The sequence below is a fragment of the Balaenoptera acutorostrata genome, chromosome 11 (genome assembly GCF_949987535.1).
Source record: "Balaenoptera acutorostrata chromosome 11, mBalAcu1.1, whole genome shotgun sequence".
Classification (NCBI taxonomy): Eukaryota; Metazoa; Chordata; class Mammalia; order Artiodactyla; family Balaenopteridae; genus Balaenoptera; species Balaenoptera acutorostrata.
This window is the reverse complement of record NC_080074.1, coordinates 12,485,042-12,513,010: the sequence shown is the minus strand read 5'-3', so window position 1 is coordinate 12,513,010 and position 27,969 is coordinate 12,485,042. Positions and strand designations below refer to the sequence as shown.

General features: G+C 46.1%; 1 protein-coding gene across 1 annotated transcript; it reads left to right on the top strand.

Annotated features, from left to right (window-relative positions):
* The first annotated feature begins 302 nt into the window (after positions 1-302).
* On the top strand, positions 303-26,410 carry LOC103002135 (apolipoprotein L6). Its single transcript, XM_057556556.1, has 4 exons — positions 303-360; positions 2,429-2,513; positions 4,966-5,800; positions 26,345-26,410. Exons 2-4 carry the CDS (start codon positions 2,434-2,436, stop codon positions 26,408-26,410), a joined length of 981 nt encoding a protein of 326 aa, XP_057412539.1. The 5' UTR covers positions 303-360; positions 2,429-2,433.
* Positions 26,411-27,969: the final 1,559 nt, after the last annotated feature.

Here is a 27,969-nt window from a genome sequence, read left to right as displayed (position 1 = left end):
GAGGAGAGACTCAGGCCTGACTTGGATTCAGCTGTCCACTTAGCTGCACATCTATTAGAGAAAGAAGCAGAAAGGAATGTAAAAGTTCAAGCCATTTCTCGATAAGCCCCATGGTCTTCCCGAAAGAGCTGCCTTGGGCGTTGGCATTTCTGTGCCTGCCTCATTGAACTTGGACCCAGTTTTGCAATCAGAGCCTCGGGCCTTTCCCCTAGTGAGCAGAACCAGCTTCAGAGTCTGCACTTCGTCTTTGTCCTGCAGCCCAGACGCTCACAGTCCCCTGCTGGACCAGAGGCGCCCGGAGAGGAGAGAACAGAAGGCCCTCAGAACCTGAGGCCACAGTGAGAGCTTCACTGAGAACAGGTGGGACAGCAGACCCAGGAGGAGGGCTGACTTGGGGCCTCTAAAGGACAATGTGCCCAAGGGGTTGGCCACCTGCACTTGGTTTGGGAAAAAGAGCTGTTGTCAGGAACCCCCCAGGGGTTCAAATCCCCATCCAGCCAGTTCCTAATGTGAGATTGGGTCTGAAGTTCAGCTTCGTTACTTGATAAATCAGGATAGAAATCTCTCCTTCAGGAGTATTTGAAGTTTAAATAAAAGCATGATTAAGCGTATGATTAGACCAACCAAGTTGCATCTTTCCCTCCACTGGCTGGGGACCCCAGGATCCTAGACAGAGAGAGAGAGAGAGAGAGAGAGAGAGAGAGAGCGCGCCTCGACCCCAGAAAGGAGGAGACGGCATGGGCCAAGGCATTTCCCTAGACGTTCTCTGCAGGACTGGTTTAGGGCTGTCATCTTTGTAGAAAAAGATGCTGAAAGAGTTGTCTCAAAATTGCAACCTGCAGTGTTTCTTGGGCTGTAGGTTTTTTAAGGTAGTTTGGGAGTATGGGGAGTTGGTGATAAAGATTAAGAGGATTATCTCAAAGCTGTGTTTCAGAGTAACCGATTTTTCTGACTCTGATGGGGTGCGTGAGGGAGTTGGTTTGCAGGCAAAGGGGCAGAAGACAGTGGAGCTGAAGTCTTCCAAAACTGCGAAGAGAAACTCATTAACAAAAAGCTCTCATATGAGAATAACATCTCTAATCCTCTCCCATCATGTCCATCCCTCTCCCAACATAACATCCTCTGACATCCACTGAGAGAAGGTCAGTAGAGAGGGGATGGGACCTGATGGGACCAAAGGGCTCCCCACTGTCACTATAGCCCTTCATCTGATAAGACTAATATGAAAAATGGGGGAAGTTTTAGGGGGTGCTGGTAAAAAATGGGGCTCCCCCCGGGTTTCCCAGCCTCAGTACCACCGACATTTTGGGCTGGACCATTCTTTGCTGTGGGGGCCATGCTGGGCATTGTAGGGTGTCGAGCAGCATCGCTGGCCTCTACCCACTAGAAGCCAGTAGCACTGCCTCCACCCCGACCCCTGAATGTCTACAGGCATTACCAATATCCCCCGGGGAGGAAACACGCCCCTGATTGACATCTACCGTTCTAGACCTGGCTGGGCTCACACTGGGCTCCCCCACTTACCAAGTGCATGACGTTTGCTTTGTTGTGTATTCCTATAATGAAATACTACATAGCAATCTTTTTTTTTTTTTAATTTATTTTTGGCTGCGTTGGGTCTTTGTTGCTGCGCATGGGCTTTCTCTAGTTGCGGTGAGCGGGGGCTACTCTTCGTTGTGGTGCGCAGGCTTCTCATTGCGGTGGCTTCTCCCATTGCAGAGCACGGGCTCTAGGCACGCGGGCTTCAGTAGTTGTGGCACATGGGCTCAGTAGTTGTGGCTTGCAGGCTCAGTAGTTGTGGCGCAAGGGCTTAGTTGCTCCGCAGCATGTGGGATCTTCCGGGACCAGGGCTCGAACCCATGTCCCCTGCATTGGCAGGTGGATTCTTAACCACTGCGCCACCAGGGAAGCCCATGGTAAACGTTTTTAAAGCTACTGAACGTTTTTAAAACCACGACAACATGAAAGAATTTCACAGACATTGTGTGGAGCGAAAGAAACCAAACAAATGACTCCATTAACATGAAGTTCAAGACCAGGCAAACTAATCAATGGTTATAGAAATCAGAATAGTGGTTACCTCCTGCCCGGGTCGGGTGCAGATTGACTGGCAGGGGGTTAAGGGAATCTTCTGTTCTCTATCTTGATCTGGGAGGTGATGACTCAGGTGTGTAATGTCAGAATGTACTGAGTTGAGGACTTCCTTTTGAGTATTTATCCTATATAAGCTCCACCTCAACATAAAATGTAAAAACAGCAGTTTGCAAATATTTTGTACATTGTGTGTTTATTATTATCTTGATTCCGCACCATCTAAAATCCCTCCATACTTGAATTTCATATGGTTTCGTGGCCCCTGCAGTAAACTTGGTTTGTTTCCAACCAGAAAATCCTTTGACTTGTGGTGACAGCTCTCATTCTCCCACAGGCAAAATGAACACGGATTTGATGCCACAGAATCTGCTGGACAACCAGGCAGGGAAAGCATGCAAGGCTGGTGTCGGTTTGCAAAGGTAACCCAGAGCGGTTTTTCCTTGGGGAAAGGGCTACTTCTGCAGAAATGTTTAGGCATCCTCACGACACGCGACAAACGTGTTCCAAGAGCATCAGGCATAAAGTATGCCCTGCCCTCCAGCTGGTCTCCGTTACGTATATATATATGTCTCCCAGGGGAAAAAATATTCCACCGGCTACATTAAATATTTTGGAGCACAAGTCAAGTTCTTGTCGGGGACATGACATTGGGTAATAGGACTCTGAGGCCAGAAATTGCCCCCTCAGGCCTCACCTCTGTGAGGTTCAGGTATCACCAAAAAGGCCCCTTAGTGTTACTGCATTCATGAATATAAGCCCAAGTGTCCATTCATCAGCAGATGTAACATCACCAGCCCAGTATAGACAATCAGCAAATGTCTGCTGAGGGAATTAGGTGTCATAGAACTCGATTGCAATTTCACTATGTCAGGAGGCATCATTGCCTAATGCAGGGTGCATTTAGTTTAATTTAAAAACACAAGAAGGGAATTCCCTGGCGATCCAGTGGTTAGGACTCGGTGCTCTCACTGCTGGGGCCCTGAGTTCGATCCCTGGTCGGGGAACTAAGATCCCACAAAACACACACACACACACACACACACACACACACACACACACACACACGAAAGCCAAGCTCCTGTTAGCTACCAACCACGTGAAAGACAAAACTTCACAGTGAATGCAAAGTGGCATTGTTGATCTTTTTTTTTTCCTTTGGAATTTTATTTTATTTATTTATTTTTACAGCAGGTTCTTATTAGTTATCTATTTTATACATATTAGTGTATATATGTCAATCCCAATCTCCCAGTTCATCTCACCACCACCACCCCGCTTTCCCTCCATGCTGTCAATCTCTGCAGGTACAAATCTCTCTGTTGTTTCTCTTCGTCCCTACAAACCTGAGGAAGCAGAGAGATCAGGGTGGGCTGGATGGTGGCGTCTGTGAAGTTGGGGGTCTGTCAGCAGGATTACCCTCCCTGCTGTCATCTGCCCCTTCCCCACTGCAAGTCCCGGGGTACTTTTTGCTCTGTCAACTGATTTACAGCTACGGGTTAACTGACAACTGGGCCTAAATTAATTACTTCATTAACATTAAAGGCTTCCCTGGTTGTATATTTGGTTTCTAACCTTTTCCATTGAGGAATTGTGTGTGTGTGTGTGTGTGTGCGTGTGTGAAGAGAGATTAAAAGGCATGTGTATATATACCTCAGTGAGGAATTCCTCACATCAACTGTCCGATGAGAGGAAGAACTGAATGTGCTGACGGTCTGGAGCCCTCAGTCCCCGTTCAAAGCTCCATGTCAACCTCACACCTTCCTTTGTGTGAGAGCCCTGCCCCACTCTGGGCTTCTGTTCCCTCCACAGAGAAGTAAAATAGGAAGCTTAGATCTTCCTCAGGGTTCCTTCCAGCTCTGACACCCTCCTGTGGGCAGGGAATCTGTGTTATCACCAGGCCTCCTCAGCTCGCCCTGAAGGAAATGCACCCGGAGCCCTTGGCACGAGGAAAGTGCCTGAAGGAGAGGGCTTTGTTCTCCCCCGAGACTGCTGTCCCATGAAAGCCACACTCAGCTGGGCTGGCAAAAATCCCTCAGTACTGCCTACTGTGAGAAGATGGGGAAAGGGGCTGGGTCCTTTTGTCCCTGACTTCTTCCATGAAGAACCAGTTCTGCTCGAGAGAGCAAGGAAAGCCGGCCAAGTGCCAAGGAGGACATTCAGAGCTTTAGCAATCATTTGTCTCAGCGCTCTCAGTGTGCAACTCCTGAGGCACGGCAGAGCGCTGAATTCAAGTTCATCAAAGTGGAGACTCCCCTGGCGCTCCAATGGTTAAGACTCTGCGCTTCCACTGCAGGGGGCAAGGGTTCGATCCCTGGTCGGGGAACTAAGATCCCACAAGCTGAAAAAAAAAACAAGGTCATCAAAGTGGGGGATGCATTATACAATATGACGCCTCTTCCCCCTCACTCACCTCTACGCGTGCAGGACTCCCGACCTCCTGCCCAGCACCTGGTCTCTGCTTCCTCCTACTTTTCCCAGACTTCTCCCTCCCGGCAATTAGTCCCAGGTTCCTTATCTTGACTTGGATCCTAGCATTTCCCACTGCCCCTCCTCGTGACAGTTCCATAGCCTCTTTGAACAAGGTTGAAAAAGTCCCTCTTTTAATCCACCTCTTCCATCTCTTGGCCAGGGCTACGTTTCTCCCATTTCCCTCCAGATCCCCCTCTTATGTGTTCTCTTCAGGGAACCAGCAGCTCCCAACAATGCTCTGGGACTTTTCACAGCTGAGTTAGAGGTAACAGAGGTGCTAGGAAGATGCAGGGAGGATTTAAAGTCTGGAGGGGCGAGAACATCCAGAAACCACGCGGGCTTGACTACGAATTTGGCTTTCCCATCTGGGAGACTGAAAATCTTTATTTCACTCATCCACAGGGATGAAGACGACATTCTTCCATATGAAGATGTGAAGTGGCAAGATAGTGACCTGTCAGCTGAAGAAAGAATATTTTTGGAAGAGTTTCCCATCTTGAAAGGGGAGCTGGAAGTGGGCATCAGAAAGCTCCGTGCCCTTGCAGACCACGTCGACACAACCCACAGAACATTCACCAAGAGCAGCATGGTGGCCAATTCCATCGCTGTGGTCTCAGGAGCCATGAGCATCCTGGGCTTGGTCCTCGCTCCGGCAATAGCAGGAGGAAGCCTGGTACTCTCCGCTGCTGGTAGAGTTTTGGGGAAAGCAGGGGAGGTCACCAGCATCTTGACCAACGTTTTGGAACGCTTTCACAGTCAAGAAGCCCAAGCTTATGTCGGTAGCCTAATGCCCACCCGTGGCCATGCTCTCCCGTGGCTCTGGAGAGCTGGGGCAGCCTATGTCGTGGCTGCCGGAGAGGTGGTCCAGAATTGTGACAGCACCATCAAGGATATCCAGAGGAGCATCCGTGCCTTTCAGATAGCCAGGGCCCACCCGCGCCTGGCCACTGCTGCCAAGAGTCTCCTGACCACTGGCCAAGTCTCAGCCCGAAGGAGCAGGCAGGTGCAAAGGGCTTTTGAAGGTACCACGCTGGTGATGAAGACAAAAGCTCGCTTGTTGGGTACCGCAATGGCTGGCTTCTCCCTCAGCCTGGGCTTGGCCTCCCTCCTGAAAGACTGGAAGCAGCTGAAGGAGGGAGCGACATCCGAGCTTGCGGAAGAGCTGAGGGCGCAGGCTTGGGAGCTGGAAAGGAAGCTGGCAGAGTTCACCCAGTGCTATGAGAGCCTGCAGCAGAAGGTGAGGCTGTGGTTTCCCTCGTGGGTGGTGCTGGAGGAGGGGGAAGCTTTAACTGGGGCTTCTGGGCACCAGGGTTTATGGGAAGGGTGATGAGGAAGCCAGTGTGTGTGTGTGTGGAGTTTGCATGGATGTCCCCGAGGACATGGGGCATCTGGTGGCCCTGAAGGTCCAAACGGTATCAAGTTCATCTTGGAGATAGTGGCACCAATCCTGGAGAGACCTGGTCATGCCTTCCGTTTCTTCCTCTATGCTCCTTGAGGTCCATGTGCTGGGAAGAGGGTCTTCCCAGTTGTACAGAAGAGGACACTGAGCCACAGGGAGTGTTAGGGACTGAAACGTGTCCCCCTAACATTTATATGTAGAAGCCCTAAGCCCCAAGGTGACTTTTTGGAGATGGGGCTTTTGGGAGGTGATTTGGGTTGAATGAGTTTGTAGGGGTGGGGCCATAATCCTAGGGGACTGGTGTCCTTATAAGAGGAGGAGGAAACACAGAGGGCTCTCTCTTTCTCTGCCTGCACCGGCACAGAGGAAAGGCCCTGTGAGGACAAAGCAAGAAGGTAGCCGTCTGCAAGCCAGGGAGAGTCCTCACCAGCCCCTCGATCTGGGGTTTGCATCCTCCAGAACTATGAGAAAATACATTTTTGCTGTTTAACCCCCCAGACTGTGGTGTTCATAAGCGAGCTTATGTAACTTGCCAAATGCTTGCAACTATGTGGAGGGAGAGTCAGGATGACAGCCCGGGAGCCTGACTTCTGAGCCCTCCATGCTGCATGGATCTCCACGCCATGCTGCATAGGAGCCTTCTGTAGCTTTCCTTTGATTGGTGTGTGTGTGTGTTTTCTAGAAACTCTCCCAAGAAAAAAAGCCTGTGAGCTCCTCTTCAGAAGAAACCATAGGGACTTTACCTCTGCCACCAGCCAGGCGTGGGAAAGCAGGATCCCAGGGGACAGGAGAGGACGAAGACAATTGAGCCCAGGGGCCTCTGAGTGGAAGAAAAGGGGACCACGGCGGTGGTGGGTAAGGTTGGCAGAGGCAATGCCTGGAGACTCAGCAGCTGACAGGTCTACGAGGGTCCTGAGGGCACTGTCAGCGGTGAGTGTCACACTGTAAGTTAAGGGAGGTCAGCCTGTCCCATCCCTCCCTCCTTCATGTGTGTAACTCATTTCCTGGACTCCTCCAGCGCCCCTGCTCCCTCCCTCGCATGCAGAGTCAGCCATTGTGAAACGTGTATTGTTTGACCCCAGGCTCTATATTAAGTGCTGACATCAGACAGAAGGGCTCCGGGAATGAAGGGTATGTTGTGTTCTCTCTTTTGTATCAACTCAGCTTGTGTTGGCTCTCTGTCCTCCCCCTCCCCGACCTGGGCAGTAATCTCTGGAGAAGATCCTGGGTTTGCACATAAAAGGATGTCACCGGAACCTGCTCAGCCTGATTCCCATCAGGAAGGAGCCCCTCCATCCTCCCCACAACAGAAGTTCTTGGAGCTCCTCAAGACACGGGAACCTGTAGGAACTCTTCTGGCTTCCCCGTTCACCCATCTTACACCTATTTTTTTTTTCTTTTCTATGTTTCAGCTGCTATTTTAAAAGTAGTGTATGGACATTCAATACAACTTTTTAAAATTCAGGAAAGTAAAGAATAGGGGGAAAAATAATGCCCCAATCAAGGGTGCTGGTATTTTGGTGGAGAATTTTCTTCCTGTGCTTTTCTTGCTTTGGGCATTACTGCCTGCTGGGGACCCTCTCTCGAGGCTGCATTGTAGAGTAGATTTTTTTTCTGTAACCCACTGAGTTTTCTTTGTCTTACATTCTCAACTCCCTCATTTGCCTACAGATCTATAACTTTCCATTTTGTTGTTTTCACTTAGCAATATTTTCTACCCTTCCATGTTTCACAGAGTTTTTATAGACATTGCTTTTCCATGTTGCAAAATATTCTCTTGACTGTACCTACAATGTTTTAATTAGACATATATCAGTCATCACTTTGTTAAGTGGCCAAAACCGATTCAAACTGGCATATGAAAAAGAAAGGAATTTATTGGCTCATGTACTTAAAAAGCTTAGGGGGAACAGTGGGCTTCAGATGTGTGTGGATCCAGAGGATAAAAATGTCATCAAGGGCTTCCCTGGTGGCGCAGTCGTTGAGAATCTGCCTGCCAATGAAGGGGGCACGGGTTCGTGCCCTGGTCTGGGAAGATCCCACATGCCGCGGAGCAACTAGGCCCGTGAGCCACAATTGCTGAGCCTGCGCGTCTGGAGCCTGTGCTCCCCAACAAGAGAGGCCGCGATAGTGAGAGGCCTGCGCACCGCGATGAAGAGTGGCCCCCACTTGCCGCAACTAGAGAAAGCCCTCTCACAGAAACGAAGACCCAACACAGTCATAAATAAATAAATAAATAAATAAATATATAAATAAAAATTTAAAAAAAATGTCATCAAGCATCTGTCTTTCCATTTCTCAGACAGGCTTCCGCCACATTCAGGCACCGTGGCCTCAGCACCTCTAGGTGTGCCTGCTGCCAGCTGGGGACTCCCACATGGAAAGGAGAGGGGCAAAAGTCCAGGGACCCACTCTGATTGGTCAGGACTGGGTCATGTGCCTTTGCTGGTGCTGGTGTCTAGGATGGGCTATGGGAACTCTCTTATGATCTAGGGGTTTTAAGTAGCCATCCCAGGCCATGTGGTTCCTGCTTTTGTTGCTGTTATAATATTTTCATGAGCATAACAGTAAGTAAACAGCTTTCGCCCCATTTAATACTGTTCTCTTCGTGTGCGTGAGCATCCTTAAAGTTCCGAATAAACATTGTCAATAATAATACCTGCACAGGGACTTCCCTGGTGGTGCAGTGGTTAAGAATCTGCCTTCCAATGCAGGGGATGCGGGTTTGATCCCTGGTCAGGAAACTAAGATCCCACATGCCATGGGGCAACTAAGCCTGCACACTGCAACTACTGAGCCCGTGGGCCCTGGAGCCCACGTGCCACAACTAGAGAATTCTGCACGCCGCAACAAAGAGCCCACTCACCGCAATGAAAGATCCCGCATGCCGCAATGAAGATCCAATGCAGCCAAATAAATAAATAAATATTCTTTTAAAATTAAAAAATAAAAAAAAATAATACCTGCACAAAATACTTAGTCACGAAGCTTGGGGTTTTGTTTGTTTTGTGGAAAGTTTCAAAGAAAAAAAGAAAAGAAGGAATCAGAATGGAAATTCAAGGCTCATCTCTGACACTTATTTGCCTGGTCCCATTTCTGAGTTTTGGTTTCTTCAGCCACAAAATAAGTGTAGCCTGAATAAAATCCAGGACTCCATCTGGGTGCAGATTTGCAGCGCCAGGCTCACAGCAATCTGGGAGAAAATACCCTTGACAGAAACTTGAAGAATCCTTACTAATGCTCTGAGCCAGCACCAGAGGGGGCGGGAGAGGCTCAGCTTTCCCTCGTCACCTGCTTCTCTGGTTCCCAGATTCTTCCACAGGGGCAGGAGCTTCTGGAAAAAAGACTTTCCTCTTGCCCCCTCTCTCTGGCCCATACTTCCTGCCTCACAGCCCAAGCAGCTCCTCTACTCTCTTCCTCCCTGAAATGCCTTCAGCACCCAGCTGCTTCCCTATCAGGATCTACTTCCCAGAAGCGTGCTCTTCTACATCACCTGGAATTCTGGTGAACGAACTCCGTCCCCTCATTTCATCTCCCCACTAGTTAAGTCTTTGCCCTCCTGGCCAAGAGAAGCCCATCAACTCCCTGTGTTACCCAGGGCAACCCCGCACCCACCACTGTCCTCCCCTCTCTTCTGGGTTAAGTGGGGTTCTTCATGAGTGCCCCCGAGGTGGTACAAGGCCCTCTATCACGGTCAGTCAGGAGTTCTGAGAAACCTATTAGTTCTGAGGTGTAATCTACAGTTTAGGAAGAGGAGGAAGACGCATGCAATCACATGCCCTGGTGAGAGGGAGCAATCAGCTACCAGACACCCTTGATACACTCCCCCTACACCCCCCAGTGTCCTCTGCCTGCCTCTTGTCTGTAGAAGAACTTTAGCCTCCTAAGCCTTCCTGAAGCTCCAGAGAATAAATTAATCAGAGAAGTGAGAAAATGTAAAAAGAAAGGAAAACAGTCAAGCAAGACAAAATAATAATAGTTTAGCCATTAAACAAAGTCAAGAACATTTCGTTCCTTCTCAGTGGCTATAGATAATACTCTGAGCCGTGTCCTTTGAGCTGTTTTGCAGATACTGAAGCCCCCACCAGGTGGGAGAAGTTAACTGCATGCTACCCACAAGCATGCAGACCCCAGACCAGTTAGAACCAGATGGTTGATGATGTTGACTCCTGATTACCTCACCACCCACCAATCAGAAGAATATCCACGAGCTGATCACACACTGCACCACCCACCTCCCTCACCTTGTCTTTAAAAACCTGTCCCTGAAACCCATTGGGGAGTTCGGGTCTTTTTAGCACTAGCTGCCTAGACTCCTTGCTTGGTGCCTGCAGTGAACGCTGCACTTTCCTTCACCACAACTCGGTGTCAGTAGGTTGACTTTACTGTGCATGGGTGAGCAGGCCCAAGTTTGGTTCCTTCCGTTACTTCCTAACCTTTTAAAAATTAAAAGAAATCAAAATCTTTTAAGGTCCAAAAGACTCAAAGACCGAAATCAAATTCTCTTCTAGAGTCCAGTGCAGTTTTTAAAATCAAGAAATCATCCTCCCCAATGTCTTATTTTGGCCAGTTTCAGCTAATGGTATTCTTTTATTTAAGTTCTTTAATTTAGGAGTAATTTCAAACACACAGAAGAGTTCAAGAATAGTAGAAAGAACTCCCATACGTATCCTTTCACCCAGATTCACAACCATTAACATTTTGTCCCTGTGCCAGTTATCAATGTGTTACTTCTCTGCTCCAAATCCACCCTTAAGTGCACTGCCTGGGACCCAGCACTGGACCCTCTTGACCGTTCTCCTTTGCCAGCTAGCTCTGGGTTAAGCTTTGTCAGTAGAGGGCACACTGCAGGGGAAAGGGTGTGGCCTCTTTCCTTATCCCAGTGGAGCTCAGTCATCAGGTGGACAGCCAGTGAGCTCAACATCAGCCCCAGAGACAACTTCCTATGAGTTCCAAGGATGTCCCAAGTTCAAGATCAGCCCCAGAGGCAATTTCCTGTGAGTTCCACAAATGCCCCAGCCAGCTTCCCAGCTGAGGCTTTCCCTGAAGGTGGCTTCTGCCCAGTTGGATTCCCAGTGTGGTCAGCAACAGCCCCCTCTACCTTGTGAGTTTTTGTCTGCCCTCCAATGGGCAGGAATGAGGGGCCTATTCAAGTTTCTCATCCATTTTTCTATTGGACTATTTGTCTTTTTTAAATGAACTTGTTGGAGTTCTTTAAATTTTCTGGATACGGGCCCTGTGATCATCAGGGGACCATGCAGAAGTGAAAATGGAGGTGGAGGCTGGAAATAGGGGTCACGTCAAGTGGACCATAGGGGCCATAGTAAAAAGCCTGGACTTGGACTTGAAAGCCAGGGGCATCCTGAGAAGCGTTTCTTGCCAAGTTTGATCTAGGACTGGCAACAGCAGAGCTTCCTGGGAGTTTGGTTAGAAATGCAGAATTTCAGTCATCTGAAACTGAATCAGCCATCAGACAAGATCCCTGGGGACTTGTGTGTACGTTAAGTCTGAGAAGTGCTGCCCCATGAGGAAGCCTCAGCATCCCTGGAACATCCTTTCTCTGCAGCTGAAAGGGAGGAAGGGGGCAGAGCTGTCCTCGGACATGGTTCTGGTCCAAGGTAAATGCACTCTTTCCTCTGACCTGTTCACTATCTGAGCCCTTTTCCTGATGAGAAGGCCAAAATATGTATGCACCTCCCCCGACCTGGTGATAAGCAGCTATTTTTTTCCTGAGAGCTTTGTCCACTGCCCAGACAACACTGCAGACGGTGGTCAGCTGTGGCCCAGACCCTTGGAAACACAGCTCAAAGCTGTCTCATCACATCTGCCTCACTTTCCAAAGTTAGAGATGTGTCTTGAAGTTGTGGGGACCCAGCATAGAAGCAAAACATGGACCAACCTGCATCTACATGCTGCGCTCACCGGGAGAGATGCCTGGGTGAGTACATTTCCCCCACTGAGCCGGCCTTTCCTTGGCTGTGAGATATGAGGAACATAAACGCACTGACCTTACATGTTGTTTGGAGCAACATGGAAGAAAATGGATGTAAAGTCCTTTATGAAATAATGTGCCAGTCAAAATACTCGTTTGTATGGTGACTGTCGTGAGTGGTGGAAGCAAAAGAGATTTGTATCCTTTCTCTTGCTTATCTGAAGTGTCATCTCTTATAACAAACATGTAAAAGGTAAATAGGTTTTGAACACAAAGCTGAAAGATAAAACCATTGTCAGTTTCCAGATGAATTCTAAGAAGTAAATCTAAGCTATCGTGAGTCAAAACATCTTTTCTTCTATAATCCTGAGAACTAATAGCATGCCAAAAATTATCCTGGAAAATGAAAATTACAAAATTATCACACGCACACCCACTTGCAGACCCTCTGAAGATTTCTATCCTTGCAGCTTCTGTAGCTGCTGCTCGGTTGTTCTTGTGCTGAAGGTTATTATGGAAAAATTTTTTTTTTCTGCATTTTATCTTTAGATATTTGTTCTGTTCACATTTCTCAGTTTTCTTCTTTGGGGATTCCAATGAGCGTACGTTGGAGTTTTGCCTTTATTTCATGTATTTTTGCCAAACCTTTTTAGCATTTCGTTTTCACTTCATTTTGCTTACTTTTCTCATCTCTGTCTTTGGTGTTGCTTAGTTTTTGTTTTTTTTTAAGTAGTGTCTCTTCTTGTATGAATTCCAGTAAGCATTTGCTTTTGTGACAGATTTACTTTTCTCTTCTTTTCTTTCCTAAGCTCTACCAGTTTCCAGTGAATTCCTCCTGTTGTCTGGCTGTGATTCCCTTGAGCCCTCAGATCTCTGTTTTATAACCTTGCATTGTAGAGGAAATTGCTTCACTAACTTTAAGAAAATTAATTGCAAAATAATGGTTCACAATTTTCATCAGCTTTTTGGCTTCACTTTTCTGGTGCGTGTTCTTAATCTGCTGTTTGTTTTTGTTGTTGTCGTTACTATCTTCCTTTTTGTCTTGTAATTTTTTTATTGTGGTAAAATATATATCACATAAAATTGATCATTTCATCAGTGGCATTAAGCAAATTTATATTGTTGTGCAACCATCACCACCATCCATCTTCAGAACATTTTCGTCTTCTCAAACTGAAACTCTGTCCCCATTAAACACTAGCTCCCCATTCTCCCTGCCCCTCAGCCCCTGGAAACCACCCTTCCACTATATATCTTTATAAATTTGAATATATATATATATTTTGGTCACACGACGTGGCACGCAGAATTTTAGTTCCCCAACCAGGGATTGAACCCAGGTCCCCCGGCAGTGGAAGAGCAGAGTCCTAACCACTGGACCGCCAGAGAAGTCCCTAACTTTGACTGTTCTAGGTGCCTCAGATAAATGGAATCATACAATATTTGGCTTTTGTGACTGGCTTATTTCACTTAGTTATGTTGAAATAACTTTCTAGGTTCAAGATACTCCTGCCTGGGGTGCCTGTCAGTAAACTGAAACTTAGATAACTTTCCTGTTCCTGTAAATGGTCTGCTTGACCAGAAACGCAGTGTATCCACTCAGCCGAACCCCGAACACCAAGCCAACTCTGGGCCTTCTCACCCCAAACAAGGTCGACTATATGGCCTCAGTCAATCAGATATTTTGTTTTTTTCTTCCTTGTTCTTTGTTCTCTACCCTATAGACGCTTCTTGCCTTCCACTCCATTTTACACTTCTCCAAAAGGATGCCATCTGCTTCATGAAGTGTTAAATAAAGTTTATTTGTATCACCTAAATTTTCTTCTTTAATCATTTTTTTAATAGTATAATGTCTTCAAGGTTCATCCATGTATTTGCCTTGTCAGAATTTAATTTCTTCTTAAGACTGAATAATATTTCATTGTATGGATAGACCACTTTTTATTCAGCCATTAATGGGCATTTGGGTTGTTTCTACCTTTTAGCTATTGTGAATAATGCTGATATGAACATGGATATACAAATATCTGTTCTAGACCATACTTTCAGTTCTTTTGGATATATACCCAGACGTGGAATTCCTGGATCACATGGTCATTATAATTTTATTATTTTTTAGTAACTGCTGTACCATTGGCAGTGGCTGCACCATTTTATAGTCCTGCCAGCAATGCACTAGGGTTCCAGTTTCTCCACAGTCTTGCCAACACTTGCTATTCTCTGGGAGTTTTGTTTTTTGTTTTTGTTTTTATGAGTCATCCTTTGGGTATGAGGTGGTATCTCACTGTGGTTTTGATTTGTATCGCCATTAATGATTAGTGATGCTGAGCGTCTTTTCATGTGCTTATTGGCCATTTGTATATCTTCTTCGGAGAAATGTCTATTCAAGTGCCTTGCCATTTTTCAATTGGGTTGATTGTTTTTTGTTGTTCTTGGGTTAATATATATTTTTTTAATTAATTAATTTTATTTATTTATTTTTGGCTGCATTGAGTCTTCACTGCTGCATGCAGGCTTTCTCTAGTTGCGGCGAGCGGGGGCTACTCTTTGTTGCAGTGTGCAGGCTTCTCATTGCGGTGGCTTCTCTTGTTGCAGATCACGGGCTCTAGGCCCATGGGCTTCAGTAGTTGTAGCTTGCGGGCTCTAGAGCGCAGACTCAGTAGCTGTGGCGCACGGGCTTAGTTGCTCTGTGGCATGTGGGATCTTCCCAGACCAGGGCTCGAACCCATGTCCCCTGAATTGGCAGGCAGATTCTTAACCACACCATCACCAGGGAAGCCCTTGGGTTAATATTTTTTGTGTGGACCTTGTGTTGGTTGCTTTTTCTCATGGGCCAGCTTTTTGTGGGAGATTCAAATAGGGAAGAAGCCTGGTCTGTGTTCTAGACTAGCAGAACTGTGCTTTCTGATCTAGAACCTTCTACATGAGTGTTCAGCCTTTATTTCTCCTCAGGCAATGGAATTGGTCAGTTTTCAGATTCTTCACAATGCAGGTTCTTTTCTCCTTCCTGTCTCGAGGACAAACAATTACTTTCTACAAATATGACTTGTCTTACTATGTTTCCTCATTTAGTCTTATCTTCAATGCTCCTTGGAACCAATCCAGATTTAGTGAGAACTTTATTCTTACTATTTTTTAAAAAAAGGATTTTCGGGGATTCCCTGGCGGACCAGTGGTTAGGACTCAGCGCTTTCACTGCCACGGCCTGGGTTCAGTCCCTGGTCAGGGAACTAAGATCCCACAAGTGGCACAGCCAAAAAAAGGAGGGGGGAGATTTTAGTTTTGCACTGTGGGAATGCCCTTCTCTTGAAGAGACACATTTTTTTCCTGAAACCTGCACTCATCGCCCACTTTTTCTGAAATCTGCAATTATCAGCATCCTCTCCGCTTTCCTCCCAAAACCCTGATCCTTCCCATTGCTTTTGGCATCCTTTTAATCTATTTTACCTAGTTTTCCTAATTTCTAATAGATGGTGCCTGTATCATGTCTTTGCTGCTTTGGATAATTGCTAAGAGAAGAGACACTGATAACTTTACACCAGAAGTTCTTGCAAAAATTTCTGAGCGTCATCATATTAAAATGGAGCCAGAGAGACTTGACGTCAGAGGAAATAGTCTTCCCCTTACTTCCCCTGCCTCTTGGGCAACGTCCTTTGAGAGTCTTTAAAAGGTTCCTTTTGTTCCTCAGTTCCCTTCCCCAGGGTTCCACCCTCAGCTCTCTTTCCCCTTCTAAGCTCACCGTCTTCCATGGGTTTCATGTGAACTCCCAGGTCTGAGTCACTAGGTTTCAGCTCTGTCTGAAGCCACTGCCTCTCTGAATGACTATGGGGTCTGTTTTCTCCTTTACGGGGTGAAGCTGCATCTCTTCTGGTCCAGGACCCATTGTCACCTGTAGAGAGAGAAATGCCCAGGATCCCTCGGAGGCACCGTGACTGCAGCCCTGCCTGGAATCCACCCAGGAAACCCTCCCCTTTCCTCGGCAAATTCTTTTGACCACAGTGCACTGTCTTGACCTATAGCTGGTGACACTGGGGACTGGGGAGTGACTCGGGCCCTGGATGTGGGTGATCCCAGCTCCTAAAGTGAAGGTGAGGGTCTGATGTCCCATGCCTGCCCTATTTCCCATGAGACCTTCCTACAATTACAGACATCTCATCCTGGGTCCCTTAGCTACAGGGACCATATTTTATGAACCCCAAATCAGAATGTATATTCAGAGCAGAATGCAACATCTGTGTTACCCCCTCTGGCTCTTGCAACTCTCAGCTGGCAGCCTTCTGTGGTCAGTTTGGAGGACATCACCTGGTTGTGCAGTCAGGACCCCCCAGAAGTGCCTGAACTTGGCCTTGGTCCAGTCATACCTCCTTACTCAGTGGTCCTTGACAGAGGTATTAGCACAAGAGACAATGGTAGAGGGAAAGCAGAAAGCACATCCTCTTCTCCTGGTTTGGACCTGAATCTCCAGAGCAGGGTCTCTAGAAAAATGGATTTAATTATGTGGTTTCATTCCAAGAGAGCCTCTCCTTCCCTCCAAGCCCAAGCCCAGGTTCCAGGAGCGCACTGGCCTCCAGCTGGTGAACAGGGAAGGGAGGGAGGAGAGTTGAGGGCGCGAGGCAGAGAAGCTCAGCCAGCAACCACTCCTTGAGGATGGAGGAGGAAGCAGAGAGATAGGGTTCCCTGCATTTGTGTGAGGGCCTGAGTGGCCATGGCCGGGGCCAGGTGTGGCCCCTCAGTGTCAGGGAATCTAAGCCAGAGGAGTATGATTGATGCCTTCTTTGGGAGAACTGAGACAAAGCAAGCTTCTTCCCAGGTAGTGGGATATTCTGAGGTTTCCCAGCAGAAGATACGTTGTAGCTGCAGAAATGTGATGAAACAGGAAATAGGATGACTCCTGAAACTAGCTGGGAAAGTGGTGAAACACAGTCAGGGTTCTATTTCACCTCTACTCTATGTATAAATCACAGACGTCTCAGAGAATATTTATTAAAACGGTAAGGAAACGGCCCATCTCCTGGAGACCCAGCACCACTGCCTCAGTGCCGTGGGTCTCCCACCCCCACCCTTTGACTTGATTCTGCTTCTTCTCTGCCTTAGTCCTATTCACTCCCCACTCCCCTCTTCCCCAAAATAAAATAGAGTTCTCTCCCCATGATCTATTCTAGGCCAGGACAGGGGAGAGAGTCAATCATGATTCTAAACATAAAAAACGTAGTATCATGAACTAGGAGCCCTTATTCAAATGTGTCCCCAGTACCTGTCATTTACCAGGTACATGTAGATAAGAAAGCAGAGACATTTCTACCTTCCAGAAGCTGTTCTGCGCAGCCATGCTGAAATCTATTCACCATGCCTGCCTGTGAAGAATATAAAAAGAGAGTAAAGAAATAAAAAGCAGAATTCCTAAAATAGGGTGACTCGAATCAAAGTGGAACAATTGTGACCATAAATAATAATAATTAATAGCATTAATAAGTAAAGAGTATCAAACTGGGTGAAAATCAGATTGGAATAATTTTCTGCCTACAAGAGATATTCTGAAATAAAATGCCACAAAAGGCCAAAATAACAGGTTAGAAAAACTTGTCACATATAAATTTTTAAATAGATGACAATATTAATATTTAACAACAATTTATCCAACCTTTGTTTGTCTTACTAGGTGCTCAGCAGTGTTCCTTGCACTAAATGACTTTTATCCAAGTTGGAGATTTTATAATGCTAAAAGAGTGAGTCATAAAGATGTCGCTTTTTTTTTTTTTTTTTTTTACCATATCGGTTTTTATTATGAAATCAGCACATGATTCTTGCAACAAATTTCAATAAGACAGACGAGTGAAAGGTACAGGTGTGGGTCTTCCCTCCTGGCAACCTTCCCCAGCCTGAGCCTGCTCAGCTGTATCTCCTTCCAGAATTTTCCCCTAGTCTTTTGCCACATGTTCAATACTTAAAAAAAAAATTGAGATCATATTCTTCAACATTTTTTCTTTTACTTAATATATCCTGTGTCTCTTTCCAGGTCAGTTCATATAGATTTGCCTTGTTCTTTTTCACGTCCATAAGCCTTTATTTTGGGGCTTCCCTGGTGGCGCAGTGGTTAAGAATCCGCCTGCCAACGCAGGGGACATGGGTTCGAGCCCTGGTCTGGGAAGATCCCACATGCTGCGGAGCAACTAAGCCCGTGTGCCACAACTATTGAAGCCCATGCACTTAGAGCCCATGCTCTGCAACAAGAGAAGCCACAGCAATGAGAAGCCCGCGCACCATAACGAAGAGTAGCCCCCGCTCACGGCAACTAAAGAAAGCCCGCGCACAGCAACGAAGACCCAACGCAGCCAAAAATAAATAAACAAATAAATAGACATACATAAGTGTTTATTTAATACTGATGTCTTTTAATGTAAACAGTCCCCCTGCACGGATATTTCAGATTGCTTCCATTCTTTTTACCACTTCAAGGAACTGGTGAACATCCTTACATGTGTTTCTCTGTGTACATGCCATTGTAGGATGAATTTCTAGAGGGAGGGTATTGAGTTTCAGGCGTAGGTACTTTTTATGTTGTGAGATACTCCACATCATCCTTCCGGAAGTTATTTTATGCTCCAACCAAGTGTCTGAGGGTGGACACACCCCTCTGTCTTTCTCAGCAACATAGGATGCTTTCATTCTTTTTACTTTTGCCAAAATGATCAAAGAAATGGTGTCTTGATGAGGTCTAAATTTGCATTTTTTGGCTACTAATGATGTTAAACATCTTTTCATATATTTACTGGCCATTGTATTTCAACTTCTGTGAAATGCCTTTTCAAAGGACATGAGAGATACCTGTTTACAGAAAATGAGAACCAAGTGCAGTTTGAAATGTCAAGGGTTTGTTATTACTTCTCAAGTCTTCAAAAAAGAATAGGCGTGGAGGTGGGCTGGGAGAGCCATTTTTCAGGAGTGGGGAAGAGAAATGAAGTCACGTTTATGACTCACATTAACAACTTAAAAAAATCAAAAGCATCCCGTGAAGATGTGGCAAATGTAAGGAAATCTGTAAGTTTTTTAATCTTTCAGAAAATAAGCAATTTTCATGCTACATAAATTGTCCCAGAAATAGAAAACACAATATGCTACTGAGTTTATTCTGTGAAGCAAATATAACACTAATAATAAACCTTGATTACAAGGAAAGACAACTATAGCTCATTATCATTTGTGGCTCTAAGATGAACATACTGAACACACTAATAGAAAATATAAATCTACAACATACTGATGCAAAATTCTGCAATGACAAAGTTGGGGTTTCCATGAAATATAAGGATAATTTGATATATGGAAATTTATGCACATAATATACTATATTCATGGGATAAATAAAAAAGGAAAATTATGACCATCTCTTTAGAGTCTGAAAATTCAGCATCTAATCCTAATAAAATATTTAAATCTAGGAATAAAACATACTGCCTTTTCATGAAGAGAAGCGGTTTTTGTAAACTAGCTGCCAACAATACTGGAAGTCAATTTCATAAAATTAAATAATTTAAGAATTCAAGCTAACCCAATAAAGTATGGAACCAAAATAAGAAAAATAAGTACTGAAAAAACAGGAAAGAAAACCAGCATTAGGTGTTCATGAAATATTCATTTCATAGCTATTACAATTAGGAAAAATTCAGCAAAATAAAAGGGAAGTATTAAAAATGAATAATATTTCTATAGAGTAAAAAAACAAGTTAGAAAACACAGCGTTATATTATTCATAATCGCCTCAAAACAATTTAAGGTATCAAGGAAATAAAGTTGGCACGAAATGCAAAGAAGTAACAAATTTTACTTAAAAGAAAAATGAAAACCAGAAGCCCTGGGAGGCCATACGGTGTTGCTAGATTAATCAGGGTATATCTTCAGACCTTCTCAATGGTCCCCATTTGCAAATGCAACAGCAGGTAACTTCCTTCATCAAGTTTAACTAGAAAGATAAGTAGCCCCCAGCCCCTGCATGGGAGTTCCTCTGCAAAGAACTGCACGAAGCCAGAGAACAGAGGGGGACATGGAGCTGATCACTGATTAGAGTGCAGGCAGCAACCAGAACGGGTTGGTACCATTATATGAAGGACTCTTAAGGGCGACAGAAACATGAAGACCCCCAACGTGCCACAATAAGGGAGTGTTTCCATAAACACGAAGGTACATCCCCTTTTGATGAAATGGCATAGAGTCATCAAAAATATCCTCATGACAACTGTGTAGCAATATGAAAAATACTTGTCTTATAATACTACATTTTAAAAGTAAGACACACTATGATAAGTATGTAATAAAAGCCATGCAAAAAAGAATATACATTGGAAAAACAACTGGAGGTAAGTGAATAAAATCGAGAGATATGTTGTGGTGGTATTGGGGGTGATCTTTGTCAAATTTTAATGAAAATGTATTTAAAGTGATTTTTGAGCAACAAAAGAAGCTGCAACAGAAGAAAGAATCTTTAAATGAGGGTAACTGTGCAATGCTGCCTGTGTTGGGAAGGAAAAAATAATTTGCCCTCTACTCTTCTGCATTCTTGGCTGAAACCCCGGTAATAAAAGACAGATTAGCCAGAGGAAAACAAACAGAAGTTTATTAACACATATACTTCATGCACACATGAGACACCCAGGGGAAAATGAGTAACTCCTCAAGGTGGCTTGGAATTCAGTCTTAAATACCATTTTAATAGGGAAAGGGGATGGGGGAAGTAGACCTCTTAGGGGAGAGTAAATGATTTTTAGGAATGATGAATGGGTCCTTAGAAGAATAGATGGGAGATGTGATAGTTTGTGACAAAGATTCTCTGGGTGTGGGGTTGCCTTCTCTCCCCACCTGTGATAAGAGTCAATTTTCCCTGGTCAATGAAACCCCTGGGGAGCCGAACCTATGACAATTGAGTTCCTTTTGGAGGATCTGTCTTTAGGCAGATAAGGGGAGTTCAGAGAAAGTCTCTCTCTGCATGTATTTATTCATGTGCTGGCAGCTCAAAATAATCAATAACCAAATAACCAAAGCAGCATGTTTTGGGGTGTCATATTCTGCTACCCTTCACCTATCTGGTTAAAACAAACAGTTAACCAACTAATGATCTCCTCATCTCTAGGAAGGCTTTCTAGAGACTGGACAGTCCTGCCAGAATTACAGATGGTAGAGGGCTGGACGGAATGATTACTCACTTGCTTTCCAGTTTACAGTATTATAAATGACATGGCTCTGATCATCTTTATGCCTGTTGTTAGCTTATTGGATGATTATCAGAAGGCTTTTGTGACTTAATATCAAAATTTCAAAAGTCCTTCACCAATCTACTTTGCCACCAGTAACCTAAGAGATTACCAGTTTTACTACGTCCTAGTTGGCATTGAATATTATCATAGTTTAATTGTTTGGATAAAGTCCTTAGACAAAAGTGATGGGACGTTAACATTTTTTGAGACGTTAAGATTTTTGATGTATTCTAACCTTGCTTTTTTAATTTCCAAATATTATAATTAGATAGTCCACTTTCCCAGAGCATTGTTAAAGCTTTTTGGACCGAGATGACTAGAGAAGAAATACACTGGCTACTCTTTGAGCCACAGGCTTGGGAGGAGATGATGGAAAAAACTGGTTTGGAAATGTAATCATAGGAAAGTGATGTCTAGGGGGGAAAGGTACCAGAACATGAGTTTTGTGAGGGCAGGGATTGGGCTGATAACACCAACCGCCAAAATCCCGGCATCTAGAACAGTGCCTGGCACAGACTTTGCACTTGGTATTTGAAGGAAGGAAGGAGGAAGGAAGGAAATCTGATTGTTAATACCCAAATTTTGTTGCTATGCTGTCACCATCTTCATAATATGAAACATAAAAATGTGTTCCAGCAAAGTTGGCTGAAGAGCTAATCGTGCAACATCATTTGCATTTGGAGATGTACCAAAAAAAAAAGAAAAAAAAAAAAGGATTCACACATTCTCCTAAAAAAATCCCTTAGGAAAGTAAATAAAAAACCTTTGGTAAGGGACTTCCCTGGTGGCGCAGTGGTTAAGAATCTGTCTCCCAGTTCAGGGGACACGGGTTTGAGCCCTGGTCCGGGAAGATACCACATGCTGCAGAGCAACTAAGCCCGTGCACCACAACTACTGAGCCTATGTGCCACAACAACTGAGCCTGCGCTCTAGAGTCCACAAACCACAACTACTGAAGCCCGCATGCCTAGAGCCCATGCTCCGCAATGAGAGAAGCCACCGCAATGAGAAGCCCACATACCGCAACGAAGAGTAGCCCCGGCTCACCACAACTAGAGAAATCCTGCGTGCAGCAATGAAGACCCAATGCAGCCAAAACAAAACAAACAAACAAACAAAAGAAAAAAAACAAAAACAACTTTTGGTAAGCACATTAGCAGGTGTCCAAACACCTGGCCTGTTGGATGATGGATTCCTAGTAGCAGAATTTGCTCCATTTTCCCTAGTCATCTGGAACACTCCTTCCCCAGCCTTCCTCCACCCTTGACCAAGCTGTAAGAACATCTGGGTCTGGCCTTGAGATCCAAACTGCTGGGACTTACCTTTGCATGACCTTCAGACTCTCCAATAGCACTCAGCTGAAGCGTTATTCTCATAATAGACTGCTGCCTAACACAGGCTGTACTTCTGTTGCTGAAGGGTCCATAAGGTTCTATAAAATGAGTTGCAGGGCTACTCCAAGCTCTTAAATTATATGATCTTCACAATCATGCAAACTAGAGTTCTCCTGCCCTTTCAGGACAGGAACAATCTGCTCTATGTATCTGTGACCTTGGCCTGGCCTCCTTCCACTCTTTAGATTCTTCCCCCACGGCTCCCGTTAATCCTGAGATAGTGCAAAACAAAGTCCTTTCCATTTGCTGCTGTCTGATGAGCCAGCTTTGACTAGAGTTAATTGGGTCACTTCCAATGTGCCTGTGCGCATGTTTCTCTACCGTCCTTGAGTGAAGGAAGAGAGATTTTTCTTTTCTCAGAGGAATATTGTCCTCAACCAGCAAAGGAGGCAGACGAGAGGCTTCTGGGAAGCTGTAGTCCTAGGTTCTTACCCTAATTCCATCACTACCTGGCTTATAATCTAGGGAAAGTCACCCCACCCTTGGGACCAGCTTTTTCCTCTGTGAAAGAGGAAAAAGATAACCAATTATCTTCTGTGTTGGGCTTTCAGAAAGCATCACGGACCGATGGCAACATTCTTTCTCAAAAAGCCTGGATGCAGCATCACAATTTTTCTTGTGAAAATGGTCCAGATGCCCTTACCAAGAGTGGCTGGGAAGCTTATGCTTCTTTGCCATCTACGTACAGATGAGCTCTAAGATGTAGGTTGGAAAGGGGCTGAACTCCTAGGCGTACAGAAATATCCCACAGAAAATGCCAACTTAGCCTTTTTTTTTTTTTTCAATTGAAGTATAACTGATGTATAATATTATGTAAGTTTCAGGTGTACAATATAGTGATTCACAATTTTTAAAGACTCTATTCCATTCATAGTTATTATAACATATTGGCTATATTCCCTGTATTGTACAATATATCCTTGTAGGTTATTCATTTTATACATAGTAGTTTGTACCCTTAATCCTCTCCCCCTATCTTGCCCCTCCCCTTTCCCTTCCCCTCATTCATTCATTCATTCATTCAACAGGTTTTAATTAAGTGAGGCCTTGACAGGGGCCGAGGATTTAAGGACGCGTTCCCAAACTTGTCTGCATGTTGGCATCACTTGGCAAGGCTTCAAAAAATACTGATGAGTGGGTGGGTCCTACCCCCCAACGACAGGGATTTAACTGATCTGGGACACGACCCAGACTTGGGAGGTTTTCAAGGATCTGCAAGTAATTCCGTTGAGTTTGGGAACCACTGTATTAAGGCATGGGGAGCTTCCTTCTGGCTCTACTGCATCAATAGGCTTTTACTCTTTGGGTACATATCCTAGCTTCTTGATAACCAGGGGAAGTTTTGGGGGGTAAACTGTGAGACACAGGATTCATCTTCCAGAGGGTCTTGCCCACGTCATCCCTTGCCTGTCACAGAGCACAAGCTTAGGGCAGGTCCCACAGGGCACTGAGGAGATCGTGGGAAAAGATACAGTCTCTGCTCTAATGGCACTGGGGGCCCAGCAGGGGGATGGACCCCAGATAAGGCGTTAACAAGGAGGAGAGGTAAATGGTAGGACACGAGGAGGACGAAGGGGACGGGGTGTTGCGGGAGCCCCTCAGGGGGGCACCTTCTCCCAGGATGGGCGGGCTGTGGGAGACGGGGAGGGAACACCTGATCGTGAGAAGCTGCTGCCTCGCAATGCTGTTCCCACCACGTGCAATCCTGGGCCTGGGCCTTTGCCAGTCACCTCACTGAACCCTCTCTGCCCGTTGCCTGCGTGCATTTCCAGCCAGAGGTGCTGTTCACTAAGTTATCTGATGTACACATGTTAATTGAGCACCTCTGTGCTGGGCATCATGCCAGGCCCAGCTGTGAACGAGGCAGACAAGGACAGGGTGCATTAAGGGAGAGCGTTACCTTGCCCAGCCCTATAACATCTGGGCGCTCAGGCAAACCTTTTGCGAGCTCCCAATGATGCTACAGAAATGAATACACTACTTCCTCTCCTTTTTGCCCTAGTTGGTCAAGTTGTCTCCATGGAACAATACCAGACTTTAACTAACTAAGAAAACTCGAGAAACTTCTGCTTGTGAAGATGCTCCCAGCAATGATGACAGAGGCAGACTTGCCGTGGTTCCTGATCACCCCTGGGGACGCCAGAAACACCTGGGATGGAAGGGAAGTTTGTCAGAGACCAGATTTTCTGAGTGTACAGATGGGGTTGGAGACCAAGAAGACTTAAGTATTCATGTGAATTTCAACCAACATTGGGACATTCAGAACACATGTATTTTCCAAATTGTATATAACTACACAGTACATTTATGATTAAAATTTTTAAAAACTCCTTATTTTAAAATCAACTATGCTCTGCGAGTCCTCCACGCCTCTCCTTGCCCTGCCCCCACCCCATCCTCATCATGGCCGCACCGTGCTGCTGAGCTCTGATCTACATTCCCAGTGCCCTGAGAGGAAACGTCGGTGATTTGAGAAAAGCTGTTACTGATAGTTATCCCTTTATTGCAGCAGAATTTATAATCTTGAAAAATTGGACATGGTTCAAATGTTCCAACACTAGGAGACCCGTTAAATACAAAGTATTCATCCACTGGAGAGAACTCTGCGTAGCAGATCAAGATGATGTTCAGGAGAGTCAATAATTGGATTAACATGGAAAAGGTTTATTTTAGCAAGTTAGGTGAACAAAGCAGGATGAAAATTGTATATCCACTTTCTCACTTAGAACCTAACCAGGGGAAACACATCTCTCAAACCTGGTAGTAGAGAAAACAAAAGAAAACTCTGGCAGGAAGTAGAGCAAGGTCACACTGCAGCTATGGTTATTTAGAGGTAATTTTCGTTACTTTTCCCATTTCCTTTGATGTGATTCCTATGATGTGAATTACTGTTTTATGAATTGGAAAGAATAGATAATATTTACATCAAAATTAAACAATTTTAAAAAAAGAGGACCAACTCATGGTCTGCTGGTCTTAGCTTCTTCAATCAGTTGAATGAATATAGTCTCACCCTCACTAGCGACAGAGGTCACAGTGGGAGGAGAATGGGTGTGTTTTCATGGGAGGCCACGCCCATGATGCTAGCCATGGCTGAAAACCATGACACCTAGTCTTTTGGGTTTCTGGACCCAGTTCCATGGGGTGTGCGCGTGTGTGTATGTAGGATTCCCCACACCACCAAGCAATCCTGGACACCAACAGGGAGTGGGCCTGGGGTTGCAGAGCTGTCCTAGGGTCAGGAGTGCTGTTGGAATGGGGTGCTGGGCTCAGGGAGAATGGGGCAATGCAACAGTGAAAAGTGATCAAGAATCTGCTCAATTGGGAGATTGGGACTGACATATATACACTACTATGTATAAAATAGATAACTAATGAGAACCTACTGTATAGCACAGGGAACTCTACTCAATGCTCTGTGGTGACCTAAATGGGAAGGAAATCTAAAAAAGAGTGGCTATATGTATAGGTATGACTGATTCACTTTGCTGTACAGCAAGAAACTAGCACAACATTGTAAAGCAACTATACTCCAATAAAAAAAAAAATCCACACACACTCAAGACAAACGTGCGGTACACTTTCTTTTGAGCAAGATTTTTTTCCCACTTATTTTCTTTCTTTTTTCTTCAGGATTTTAACATGGTTATCGCCAACTGTTATCCAATTTACTGACCGAGGGAAATTAAGAGGTTTGGATAGAAAGATGATGTCAACATATTGAATTTTAGGAGCCTTGAGACTGCAGCTGGACGAGACTAGACTTTGGAGAGCTTTATGGACTCCGGCCATGGCCTTGCGTCATTAGGTGCAAATTGGTGTCGAGTTTTCAGGGGAACAGGAGACTGATGACCTGGGGAACACCATGACTTGAGGGAGTAGAGGAAGAAGACCCTACAAAAGGGACAGAGCGTCAGCCAGAGAGGGCATGCAGTGCCAGCTCCTGGGTTTCTACAGGGGTTTCTACTGGAAAAGCACTAGAAACACCAGTGCTCAGACGTGAAGGGCGCAGACTTTGGAGGCTGGGACCCCAGTTCTGCCGCTTCCTACTCAAGGGACAGGTCATCTCCTCTCTCCACACCTCGGCTCCCTCATCTTTCACGTGGAATAACAATACTGGTGAGTCTGGGATTTGATCTCTCTCTCTGCAGAAGCTGTTAGCCTTATGGGTTCTGCGTCAGAGACAAAGGACTTTACTGCTCCCGGGCCGCTGGCAGCAAGAGCCTCAGCGTGTGGGACGGGGTAGATGCTGCACCCCCGGGAGGTGTGCGCGGCGGCCGAGCCCTGAGCGAGGGGCAGCCGCCTCTTCCAGAGCAGGTAGGAAGCAGACTCGTTCTTCGTCCCTGCGATACACCACCCCCCATTCCTCAAGGTTACTAGCTCTAAATGCCACCCCAGAAAGGTCCGGGGAAAGCGAGGTCAGGGATTCGCTTGCCTGGTACACCCAGCAAGAAGCACAGGCGCCGGGACCTGAGGAGGAGGACACCCAGCACCTGCCGCGGGGTTGCCGGGAAGATGAAGGTGATGTGAGCACACGTGGAAAGGGCTCTCGGCATCCGCCCGCGATCATCAGCGGGGGTGGCCATACGGAGAAGGCGGGGTTGGGGTGGCGGCTGTGTTATCACCTTACATCCGAGATTGAAAAAAGTCATTCAACATGTATTTATTGAATGCTTGTGCGTTGCAGATACCGGAGACACAGGAGTTGAACAGAACAAAGCTGCCGACCTCCGGGCGCTTCCGTTCTAGTACAGGGGGACGCGCCGCGGATAAACTAGGCGGGGGGAGCTGGTGCACAGGCCACAGACCCGGATGAGGACGGGGACTGACTCGGGGCCGCCTTGCCCAGAAGCACGTCCTGATCCAACTGCTACTGTAGCGGGTGGCTGTCGAGAGCAGGCGGGGGGTGCGCTGCTGGGGAAGAGACGGAGGAGGGAGGCCAGGCCAGGAGAGCAGGGCGGACGCGCCAGCCTGTGTCGCGGGCAGCGGCGGAGGGTCTCGGGAGTGCCCGGGGGCGCGGGCGCTGGAGGTCAGGTCAGCGCCCCGGGGGAGGCGCCACCTGCTGGCGTCACGCGGGGGCAGCTTCAGGGTCCCGGAGGGAGAGGCCAGCCGGCCGCGGGTGAAGAGCAGGGAATTGGAGTCGGCGGCAGAAACTCGTTCCAGAAGTTTGTCATGAAGGAGAGGACTGGGATCGTGCAAAATTATTTGCATGTTTCAATGCCACAGGGACTAAAGGACAAGGTTGACCTCCATGTGGGAGGGACGCTGGAGCAAAGTCCCCGAGAAGGTGGGAAAGGACGGACGTGTGGGGACAGCGCCTCTCCCGGTAAAACAGGAAGGACGGGAAAGGATGGGTGTGCGTCCAAGTAGTTGTCTAGATCAAGGGGATCCCGTGTGACGGCCTCCATTTCCTCCCGGGAACGGGAAAGGAGC

Bases quoted from the DNA above. Each gene is read 5' to 3' on its own strand.
- LOC103002135 (XM_057556556.1), top strand. From the start codon at position 2,434: ATGAACACGGATTTGATGCCACAGAATCTGCTGGACAACCAGGCAGGG. The intron at 2,514-4,965 runs GTAACCCAGAGC...ACTCATCCACAG, and splicing joins GCTGGTGTCGGTTTGCAAAG to GGATGAAGACGACATTCTTC. The intron at 5,801-26,344 runs GTGAGGCTGTGG...TTGCGTCATTAG, and splicing joins ATGAGAGCCTGCAGCAGAAG to GTGCAAATTGGTGTCGAGTT.